The sequence below is a fragment of the Geotrypetes seraphini genome, chromosome 5 (assembly GCF_902459505.1).
Source record: "Geotrypetes seraphini chromosome 5, aGeoSer1.1, whole genome shotgun sequence".
NCBI classification, from domain to species: Eukaryota; Metazoa; Chordata; class Amphibia; order Gymnophiona; family Dermophiidae; genus Geotrypetes; species Geotrypetes seraphini.
Window position 1 is genome coordinate 216,421,780 of NC_047088.1, and position 12,055 is coordinate 216,433,834.

Sequence of the window (12,055 nt, forward strand, 5' to 3'; positions counted from 1 at the left end):
CAGCCTAAGATTAGCATATTAAGGCCACACGGTACTGGCTGTAGCATCCCTTCAGATCTGTCCCCTCCTCCTCCCAGACAAAATCTCCTCCAGAGGGACTTTCATTTATTAAATACATCAGGCAGATGGGAAAAGCTTTGCCTGTCAAATTGGAGTCAAGACACTGAGCCCAGAGCAGAGCTCCTTGAGGCTTTAGATTTTGATGAACCTCCTAAGGAGCTTCTTAAGTTTTCTCCTCACAATCTGCTTAATGATGCTCTCTTTAAGAACTGGGAGATACCTCTCTACTACTCCTAAAAAGATTGACTCTTTACCAAATACAATCTAGTCCTGGATTTGATAAACTGCAACTGTCTCATCAGTCTTTACTGCTTGAATCAACTGTTAAGAAATCTTCCAGCTCCAGGGTCTATGCCACTGCACCACCAGGACATGAGGGCCATACTATGGATAAGTTTGGATGCCGTCATTACCAGAACTCTATGTTAGCCAACAGAGTTCTCAATTACAACTTCTACATATCTTTTTATCTCAAACATCTCATAAAGAAGTTGGCTGATTTCAAGCAGTATATTCCGCCTGCCAGAGTTTCAGAAGACTGCTCATGCTCTACTTCAAACGCAAAAATTTATGGCAAGATCGGCATTTGATGCATCATCCAGAGCATCGGCAATGTCTATTGCTATGAGATGTCTTGCATGGCTGAAAGTCTCAGACATGGACATAAATGTTCAAGATTGTTTGGCAAACATCCCTTGTCTTGGTGAAGAACTCTTCAGAGACAAGGTTGAGGATACCATTCAAAGACTTACCTGGCATAAACACAGTTGGACCACTGTAATTGAATCTAAGACTAAGGCTCAATCATCTAAGCCTCCTCAAAGATCTACTTCTTTTTTGTACAAGAGGCGTTATCCAACAACATCTTCCTCTTCCAAACCTCCACCACAGAAGAGGCAGAAACAGCAGAAACCTCAGACATTGGCTCCTCAGAAACCAGCACAGTCTTTTTGATGTACATTTAGAGAGCCTAGATAAAATTCCCATCTCAGCCTCCTCCCCAACCTATCGGAGGTCAACTTCTGTTGTATCATCAGCACTGAACTCTCATCACCACAGATACCTGGGTCCTCAAAGTCATATGCAAGGGTTGCTCTCTCCATTTTATCACCATTCCTTCAGACAACCCACCAAGAGAGTCCTCTTTCACATCTCATCAGACGTCCCCCCCTTCCTCATGAAATCAAAGCTTTACTTCATTTAGATGCCATAGAAGTAGTTCCCCTTCTCTGAAAAATCAGGGGTTCTACTTCAAGTATTTTCTAATTCCAAAGAAGATGAGAGGTCTTCATCCAATTCTCGACCTCCGAGACCTCAACAAATATCTAATGAAGGAAATGTTTTGCATGCTATCTCTGGGAACCCTATATCCACTTCTAGAATGAAATGATTGGCTGTGCTCTCTAGATGTCAAAGAGGCCTACACACACATATCCATACATCCCGATAACAGAAAGTTTCTGCGTTTACAGATAACTCATCAACACTTCCAGTACAAAGTTCCTATATGAGTTTCTGCCAATCCCTCTTGTTCTGAAGACTTTAGTCAAGCTCAAGCAAGAGTCAGCAACCATGATCCTGATAGCTCCTTAGTGGCCCAGACAACCTTGGCTCTCCCTCCCAATCTACAATCTGTGCACCTAACAGCTTGGTACCTCTTGGTCTGACTTCATCAGATTTTAATTTTTCTGACTCAGTACAAGCCATTATAGCTGCTTCCAGAAAGCTTTCAACTCAGCAATGCTATCAACACAAGTGGACACACTTCATTTTTTGGTGTAATCTCCATGACCTGGATGCTTCCCCCCTCTTCTCCATTTATGTAACTCTGGACTTAAGACTACTTCGTCAGAGTTCACCTCAGTGCTATTAATGTTTCCATGCTCCTATCAACAGTAAACCTCTAACCACTCATCTGCTGCTTTCCCAGTTAACTCCAAACCTGCACTCAAGCCACCTCCAGTTGTCTGGGATCTTAATGAAGTCCTAGCCAGTCTACCATTTGAACCACTCATCTTTAGTTTCTCACTTGGAAAGTGGTCTTCTTGATCTCTGTCACTTCTGCTCGTTGAGTGAACAAACTTCAAGCTTTAGTTTGTGACCCACCTTTTACATTATTTCATCATGGCGAGGTGGTTCTAAATGAGGTCTCACCAGTGTCTTATACAGGAGCATCAATACCTCCTTTTTCCTAAAGGCCATACCTCTCCCTATGTACCCTTGCATCCTTCTAGCTTTTACCGTCACCTTTACAACCTGTTTGGCCATCTTAAGATCATCACATACAATCACACCCATGTCCTGCTCTTCTGTTGTGCACATAAGTTCTTCACCGCCTAAACTGACCTCTGCATTCTACTCAGTTGTCTTTATCCCTGGTTTTGTACCATAGTGGTAGATGATCAGATTGATTTCCATTATACCTACATGGACTCCCTTCCTAGTACTACCACTAATCATTTATACCACATTACTATATGTACACAACGCTGTACACATTATATGCAGGTACTTTCTCTGTCCCTAGTGGGCTGACAATCTAAGTCTTTTTTTTTTGGGGGGGGGGACCTGGGGTAATGGAGGGTTAAATGTCTTGCCCCAGGTCACAAAGAGCTTACAGTGGGATTTGGACCTAGTTCCCCAGGATCTCAGTCCACTGCACTAACCATTAGGCTACTCCTTCACTCCACTCCTTCCCACCTCATATTTTTACATGACTGCTCAACCTTTTTTACCACTGTCCTCTAAATGTAATGTAATGTAATGTAATTTATTTCTTATATACCGCTACATCCGTTAGGTTCTAAGCGGTTTACAGAAAATATACATTAAGATTAGAAATAAGAAAGGTACTTGAAAAATTCCCTTACTGTCCCGAAGGCTCACAATCTAACTAAAGTACCTGGAGGGTAATAGAGAAGTGAAAAGTAGAGTTAGAGGAAAAATAAAAATAAAATAAACATTTTAACAAGACAGCATTGATCTAAATACTTTGGAAGGTAGAAGAGAGGAGAGAAAGGAATAGAAGCAGAAGGGGGAGCCGTTGAACAGTAGAATTCTGGAGAAATTTAAATGATAGAAATAGAACAAAACAAAGACAAAAGGCAAAACAATAGATAAGATTAAAGATAAATCATAAGCTGGAAAGAAAAATAAAATGAAAAACTTTGTCTTCAATCCACGGTTTCAGCGTCAGTGATGAAGTGGAGCAAGTAAGTTTAGGAGGAGCGATTGACGTTTCCAGAAAGGGCTTCTTCAGGGAAGAGACTTGGCAGACAGTCCCAGGATGTATTCTAAATGTAAACTCGCACAGTGCTTCCAGGCCACTCAAGGCCACTCCAGGCATTGTTTTCCTTTTCATTACTTTCAAGTTTCATAATTCTACACCCATGATCCAGACAGCTACCAGAATAAGAACCCCTTTTGTCAAGCACTGACATCAGAGGAGGGGCGGGAACGCGGCGCAGGAAGCGGCGCCTAAGCAGCGCAGAGATCGCTGACGTCGGGATCCTGCTGCGGCTGCTTCATAGGTGGTGCAGGAAGGTCAGTGGGGCGAGCGGTCCTTCGGGGGTGGTGGTGGGGGGACTGAACGGCAAGGCCGGGAGCATAGGTAGTGCTGCTTCATAGTGGTGCGGGGAGGCCAGGGGGTGAGCGGTCCTTCGGGGTGGGGCGGGCGGGCAGGCAGGCAGGCTTTCAAGGAGGAGGGGGTGACAGACAGGCAGGAAGGCCTTCAAAGGGGGGGGACAGGCAGGCCTTCAAGGGGGGGACAGGCCTTTGGGGGTGTGTGCAGACCTTCAAGGGGGAGGGACAGGCCTTCAAGGGGGGGGCAGGCAGGCTTTCAAGGGGGGGACAGGTCTACAAGGGGGTGGGACAGGCCTACAAGGGGGTGGGACAGGCCTTCAAGGGGGGAACAGGCCTTCGGGGGGGGGTGCAGGCCTTCGGGGGGGGTGCAGGCCTTCAAGGGGGGTGCAGGCCTTCAAGGGGGGACAGGCCTACAAGGGGGTGGGACAGGCCTTCAAGGGGGGTGCAGGCCTTTGGGGGGTTGCAGACCTTCAAGGGGGTGCAGGCCTTCAAGGGGGGGTGCAGACCTTCAAGGGGGGGGACAGGCCTTCAAGGGGGGGACAGGAAGGCAGGCCTACAAGGGGGGGAGGACAGGCCTTCGGGGGGGTGCAGGCCTTGGGGGGGGTGCAGACCTTCAAGGGGGGGACAGGCCTTCAAGGGGGGGGACAGGCAGGCAGGCCTTCAAGGGGGGGACAGGCCTACAAGGGGGGGGACAGGCCTTCAAGGAGGTGGGACAGGCCTTCAAGGGGGGTGCAGGCCTTCAAGGGGGACAGGCAGACCTTTAAGGGGGGACAGGCCTTTGGGGGGGACCCTGGTTTAGAAGTACACGGAGGGAAGGGGGTGTTCAAAGAGACGTGCATATGCCAAACTTTGGGGGGGAGGAAGAAATAATGGGTCTGAAAATAGAGGAGAGGGAGAGAGATGATGGACCATGGGATTTAGGGAGGGAAGGAACAGAAAGGGAGAGAAATTGGACACACGGGATGGTGTGGAGGAGGGATAGAGATACTGGATAGGAGGGTAATTGGGAAAAGAAAGGGAGAGATTGTGGACTCGGGTGGTGGGGAAGGAGGGAGAGATGCCGGATGAAAGGGTAGTTAAGAAAAGGTGGATCTGTGGAGGGAGATGAAAAAAAGGAAAGATACCAGACTTCCTGGGGAGGGAAGGGAAATGGAAAGGGAGGACAGAGTTGGCAGATGGATGGTTAGCATGCAGAAAGAAGAAAGAAGGAGACCCCAAGTTATCAGAAGAAAACCAGAGCCTTGGACCAACAAGATTTGAAATATAACCAGACAACAAAAGGTAGAAAAATTAATTTTATTTTCTGTTTTGTGATTATAATATGTCAGATTTGAAATGTGTATCCTGCCAGAGCTGGTGTTGGACTGCAAACGTGAGCTAGGATTTAACAGAGAGAGGAAAAGTCCTTTTTGTTTCTTTATTTTATTTACACCACAGCGCCAGTGTGATTAGGAGAAGCCAAAGGGGGTGAAAAAGATATAAAACCCCAGGAGTTTTGAAAAAAATCACCCAACTGGGCAGGAAAATCGAATTGAAAAACCAATTCAATAGGCTGAATCGAATCAAAAATTTTTTTCCTGAATCTGGCAGCATTAGTTTGCGCTACTGTCTTAGACTTTAGGACCTGGGATTGGGGAGAGATGGCATCCTCAGTACTTTATAATGCAAGTGAAACGAGGATTTGGTCAGACTTTTGAAGGGTCTGCAGAAAAAAAATATTGTATAGGCCGGGGACATGAGACAGCAGGAAATGGGAACTTTTCTTCCTTCTATTTTTGTGAATGGAAAGGCTGAGGATGTCAGAGAGTTCAGTTAAAATATGTGCTTTATAAGAAAATATAATAATGTGTTTTATAAAGTTTATAGCATAGCTGGCCTACCCAGTGAGCTGTTCCTAGTGGTGGTGGTGGCAGCGTGTCAATGTGTTGAGAGGAAGAGGTGGTCTGGGAAATTCTGCTGAGCAAACTCCGGGCCCATTTCCACCCCCCAGTTACTCCATTCCACTCAACTGGATCACACACTGAGTGGGTCTTTGGGTGTTGTTTTGGGATCTCTTCCAGTGGTTTATCAGTATCTCCTTCTGGTCCAAGGAAGGAAACTTTGTTATCCTTAGCATTGACCTACAGAATATGTTTGAAACAGCGCTGCTTGTGTGGCATTAGGCTATGTAGTGATCGAAAGAAAAAAACAGACCTTTGCACATTTTTGCACTATATGGTGGGTGTATGAGGAGATTCACATTTCCTGCACAGCTAAGTCCATGTGAAGTTACCTTGTGCAGTATTTGACATCTAGCAAGGTCTCTGTTTGAAAGGAAAGATCTAAACTTAAAAATGAAGTGGCCAGAAGTTATGGTAAAAGCAGATAGTGTAGCTGGTTTTAAGAAAGATTTGGACAAATTCCTGGAGGAAAAGTCCATAATCTGTTATTAAGACATGGGGGAAGTGTCTGCTTGCCCTGGATCGGTAGCATGGAATGTTGCTACTCTTTGGGTTTTGACCAGGTATTAGTGTCCTGGATTGGCTACCATGAGAATGGGCTACTGGGCATGATGGACCATTGGTCTGACCCAGTTAGGCTATTCTTATGTTATGTTCTCATCTGTAGGGGCCTTTGTTTTCACTTCTTATTTTAATGTATTTTTTTTCTGGGAACTTATCAGTGTTTTTTATAATGGGAACAAAAATGGAAGAGAATTAATGTGTGTGGGATGAGGGGGTAACTAATTTCTTCAGCTAAATAATTCAATCCACCTCAACCAGACATAGGAGAACTCACGCACCATTCACACACCCTCCAACCAAAAACATCAAAAGAAAAAAATTGTTCGACAACCTCCTAGCCATTCGAGCTGCAACACTCAACCCCCAACTCTACAACCAATTGACATCAACCACAGACTGCAAAACCTTCAAAAAGAAATAAAAACCCTTCTATTCAAAAAACACATAAAACCGAACTAACACAATCAGAACTGTCCCAAGCATCACCTGCAACTACTCTATATGTACTTCTGATGTCATGACAATTCAGACATAATTTATGTTATGTTATGTTTGGAATATAAGAAAATTTTCACTGCCTGTTTCTATTCTGACCATTTATTCCGTTTCATGGTCATTACAAAAAAATATTTTTTTTACATTGGGGGGGGGGGTGTCAAAAAATGATGGGCCCCGGGTGCCACATACCCTAGGTACGCCACTGGCTCTGTGACCTCTCTCTGCAGATTATGATGACTTTCTTGGAAGCCTGATGTAGCTATAATGACACTCCTCTGCATATTGACTTGCCCTTTTCCCATTGTGGTCTTTTAACATTTCATATGACTAACAAGTCCCTTCTCAAATTTCTTCTATTTGTTTTTGCCACTTCTCTCTGGATCTGTCTCTAGCACAGTTAAGTTCTATCGTGGTTTTGGTGCTGGTAGGCTACTAAATGCTGATGCTTATTTGCTTCATAACATTATCATGACTTGTCATACATATCCATGTTTTGTATTTTAAAATTCTAATAAATAAACCTTGCCTAAAAAAAAAAAAAAAATGGTGTAACATGTTTTCATATTCTCAACAGGTAAGCCTGCTATTGCTCACAGAGATATAAAATCCAAAAATATTTTGGTGAAAAAAAATGAAACGTGTGCCATTGCAGACTTAGGTCTGGCTGTAAAACATGATTCAGTACTGAACACAATTGACATACCTCAGAATCCCAGAGTGGGAACGAAGAGGTAAGTTTAAACGTGTTTTATTTAAGCATTGAATGAATAATTAGAGGGTGAATCGGCTCATATTTAAATCTGGTTTAGGAGAACAGAACAATGTTTAATCTAGACAAAATTAACTCCCTTTCAACCCTGATTCAAATGAGGTTCTGAAATTCACTTGCTCTTCTGATTTGGCCAAAATCATAATGGATTTTTAACACCACTGATGATGCTTCTCAGCAGTTTCTGATTTCAGTCTTGTTTCTAAGTCTCTTACGTTTCCCTATAGCCCCTTCTTACCTCTTTACTGCTCATATCTCTTAGTATTTTGTTGCCCTTTATCACTATAAATAAGATCATTGAGTGGTGTCTATATGTTACCAGTAGTTGACGCCCTCATGCGCAGTCTCCAGTGTGGAACTCATGGGTCCAACCTGTTTTTACTCTTTTGGGATCTTGCAAGAGACTTGTGACAAGGATTGGCCACTATTGGAAACAGGATACTGAGTTTGAAGGACCTTCAGTCTGACCCAGTAACAATGCTTATGTTTTTATGACCTCCTCCTCTTCCTTCTAATCATTTCTATAGCGCTACTAGACATATGCGACACTATACATCAAAACAGAAAAGACAGCCCTTGCTCAAAAGAGCTTACAATCTAGTCAAGACAGACAGACTGGACAAGAAAGTGCATCTATACACAGTGCTCAGGTGGGGGAATTATAGAGGGAATAATAAGATAGATATTGATACTTAGCAGGTGGGCTGGAGTTTGGAATTGAAAGCAGCTTAAAAAAAGTGGGCTTTGAGACTGTATTTGAATACTGCCAGAGACGGAGCTTGATGAACCATTCCTGATTGTCCAGTGGGGGTGATGGGGCGGAAGCAAATTTCACTCACTCTTACCCCTAGCAGTAGCAACTTCAAAATGGCTGCTGTATCACAGTAATATTGCAGTACTTCAAGGGTGCTGCCAGTGGTGTAGTGAGGGAGAGAGGCGGTTGGGATGATAGCGCCCGGCATAACTGTGCCATGTGCCCCTCCATGTACCTCTTGAAATGTTCGACGGCGTGAGCAGCATCTTCCACCTCCTGCTTGTGCCTGCATCAGCTCCCTTGTGACATCACATCCTGGTCCTGCAATCAGGAAGTACTACTACTATTATTACCATTTATTATTTCTATAGCGCTACCAGGCGCATGCAGCACTGTGCATTAAACACACAAGAGACGGTCCCTGCTCGCAAGAGCTTACAATCTAATTATGACAGACACACAAGACAAAAAAGGGGGGAATCTACAGTATATATGCCGCTCATGTGGGGAGTAAGAAGGTAGCTGATGGTGAATAAGAAGGGGGCTGAAGGGGTGGAAGGAATAGGGAACTAATATGTGGTAGGATTAGGATTTAAATGTAGTCTCATAAAAGTGGGTTTTCAGCCTGGACTTGAAAATTGCCAGAGATGGAGCCTGATGTCAGAAGAGAGTCGAGGCCAGCATGAGCAGGAGGTGGAAGACGCTGCTCACACCAATGAACATTTCAAGAGGTACACGGAAGAGGGGGTTGGAGAGGAGGAGAAGCTCCAGTGCCCCCACCAAGATGGCACCTGGGGCGGTCCGCTGCAAGAGGTCAAAACAGCCATTTTAAAGATGCTGCCACTAGGGGCAGGAGCGAGTTGAGTTTGCTCCTGTCCCCATTACCTAACGTGACCATTTATTTTTTTCATCAAAAGGGGACATCTATTAATTGTCAGTCCCGCCCCCAATCCCACCCTAGCCCTGCCCCAATCCTGCCCTAGCCCCATCCCTAATTTCTTCTATTCATTTTTCATGTACACATAATATCTTATTAATTCATAATAGTAACCATAAAATTTTTTATAAAACTACAAAGCACACTATACTCAGAGAAAATGTTAATTATCATTTATATTTGGGGGTTTCAAAGATGTCAAGGCAGATAACTTTAAAATATGCAATGTCACCTCAGTAACTATAGAAAAATAGACAAATATAGTGCAAAATATAGACAGCAGATATAAATTCTCAAAACTGACACATTTTGATCACTAAATTGAAAATAAAATCATTTTTCCTACCTTTGCTGTCTGGTGATTTCATGAGTCTCTGGTTGCGTTACCTTTTAAGAACATAAGCAATGCCTCTGCTGGGTCAGACCAGAGGTCCATCGTGCCCAGCAGTCTGCTCACGCGGCGGCCCAACAGGTCCAGGACCTGTGCAGTAATCCTCTATCTATACCCCTCTATCCCCTTTTCCAGAAGGAAATTGTCCAATTCTTTCTTGAACCCCAGTACCGTACTCTGCCCTATTACGCTCTCTGGAAGCGCATTCCAGGTGTCCACCACACGTTTGAATCTGTCCCCTTTCAACTTTTCTGAATGCCCTCTTGTTCTTTTATTATTCAAAAGTTTGAAGAATCTGTCCCTCTCTACTCTCTCTATGCCCTTCATGATCTTGTAAATCTCTATCATATCCCCTCTAAGTCTCTTTTTTTCCAGGAAAAGTTTCTCCAATCTCTCAGCGTATGAAAGGTTTTCCATCCCCTTTATCAGACGCGTCGCTCTCCTCTGAACCCTCTCGAGTAATGCTATGTCCTTCTTAAGCTACGGCGACCAATATTGGACGCAGTACTCCAGATGCGGACGCACCATCGCACGATACAATGGCAGGATAACTTCTTTCGTTCTGGTTGTAATACCCTTCTTGATTATTCCTAGCATTCTGTTTGCCTTCTTAGCGGCCGCTGCGCACTGTGCCGTCGGTTTCATTGTCATGTCCACCATTACCCCCAAGTCCCTTTCTTGGGTACTCTCATTTAATAACATCCCTCCCATTGTATAGTTGTACCTCAGGTTTCTGTTTCCCACATGTAATATTTTACATTTCTCAACGTTGAACTTCATCTGCCATCTCGTCGCCCATTCCCCTAGTTTGTTCAAGTCCCTTTGGAATTCTTCGCAGTCCTCTTTAGTCCGAGCTCCACTAAATAGTTTGGTGTTGTCCGCAAATTTTATTATCTCACACTTCGTCCCTGTTTCTAGATCATTTATGAATATATTAAATAGCAGCGGCCCGAGCACCGAGCCCTGCGGAACACCACTCGTGACCCTCCTCCAGTCCGAGTAGTAGCCCTTCACCCTTACCACCTGTTTCCTACCCACCAACCAGTTTCTGATCCATCTATGTACGTCTCCTTCCACCCCATGGTTCTTCAGTTTCCGGAGTAGGCGTTCATGGGGCACCTTGTCAAAGGCTTTTTGGAAATCTAGATATATGATGTCTATGGGGTCTCCTTTGTCCATCCGTTTGTTAATTCCTTCGAAGAAGTGCAATAAGTTTGTTAGGCACGATCTACCCTTGCAGAAACCATGTTGGCTGGTTATCAGAAGTTCGTTTCTTTCAAAATGTTCATAGATATTTTCTTTTATCTGTGCTTCCACCATTTTCCCCGGAACCGAGGTCAGACTCACCGGTCTGTAGTTTCCCGGGTCACCTCTTGATCCCTTTTTAAAGATGGGCGTAACGTTGGCTATATTCCAGTCCTCCGGGATCACGCCTGTTTTCAGGGATAGATTGCAAATTTGCTGCAGTAGTTCCGCTATCTCCTCCTTTAATTCCTTCAGAACCCTTGGATGGATTCTGTCCGGACCCGGGGATTTGTCAGTATTTAGTTTTTCTATCTGCCTGCGTACATCTTCAAGGCTCACTTCCATGGATGTTAATTTTTCTGCTTGATTTCCATTGAAGAATTGCTCAGGTTCCGGTATGTTGGATGTGTCTTCGTTTGTGAATACAGACGAAAAGAACATGTTAAGTCTTTCTGCCACTTCTTTCTCCTCCTTCACCACTCCCTTCCTGTCTCCGTCGTCCAGCGGTCCCACCTCCTCCCTAGCCGGTTGCTTCCCTTTAACGTATCTAAAGAACGGTTTGAAATTTCGTGCTTCCCTGGCTAGCCTCTCTTCATACTCTCTTTGGCTTTTCGAATCACTCAGTGACATTCTTTTTGATACTTCCTGTGCGCTTTCCAGTTCCCCTCAGTTTTGACCTTTTTCCATTTCCTGAATTAATTTTTCTTATTGCCTATCGCTTCTTTCACTATTTTAGTTATCCACGCCGGGTCTTTTGTTCGACTCTTTTTGCACCCCTTTCTGAATCTGGGGATATACAGATTTTGCGCTTCGCTCACTGTGTTCTTGAGAAAAGACCAGGCATGTTCTACCGTTTGCCATTTTTTGGAAGTGTTCCTAAGTTTCTTCCTTACCATTTCCCTCATTGCTTCGTAGTTTCCTTTCCTGAAGTTGAAAGTTGTCACTATGGTTCTCTTTCCTTTCGGTATTCCTACCTCAATCTTGAACTTGATCATGTTATGATTGCTGTTTCCCAACGGTCCCACTACCTCTACTTCCTTTGCAGGTCCTCTTAACCCATTTAGGATTAGATCCAGAGTGGCATTTCCTCTCGTTGGTTCTCTAACAAGCTGCTCCATGAAACAATCTTGTATTGCCTCCAGGAATTCTGTCTCCCTAGCGCATTTTGAGCTTCCAAGGCTCCAGTCTATCCCGGGGTAGTTGAAGTCTCCCATAATAACCGTGTTACCGCTTTTGCATTCTTGCTTCATCTCGGCTTCCATTTCTTCATCGATATCTCTGGTTTTCCTGGGTGGACGATAGTATAGGCCCATCT

The 12,055-nt window shown here is 44.3% G+C and overlaps 1 protein-coding gene across 1 annotated transcript in view; it reads left to right on the forward strand.

Moving 5' to 3' along the window:
* Nucleotides 1-12,055, forward strand: part of ACVR1C (activin A receptor type 1C) — a 67,147-nt gene that overhangs the window by 42,967 nt on the left and 12,125 nt on the right. The window contains exon 5 of the mRNA XM_033945951.1: nt 7,219-7,375. Coding sequence (XP_033801842.1) covers nt 7,219-7,375 — 157 coding nt within the window. The remainder of the gene's footprint in view (nt 1-7,218; nt 7,376-12,055) is intronic.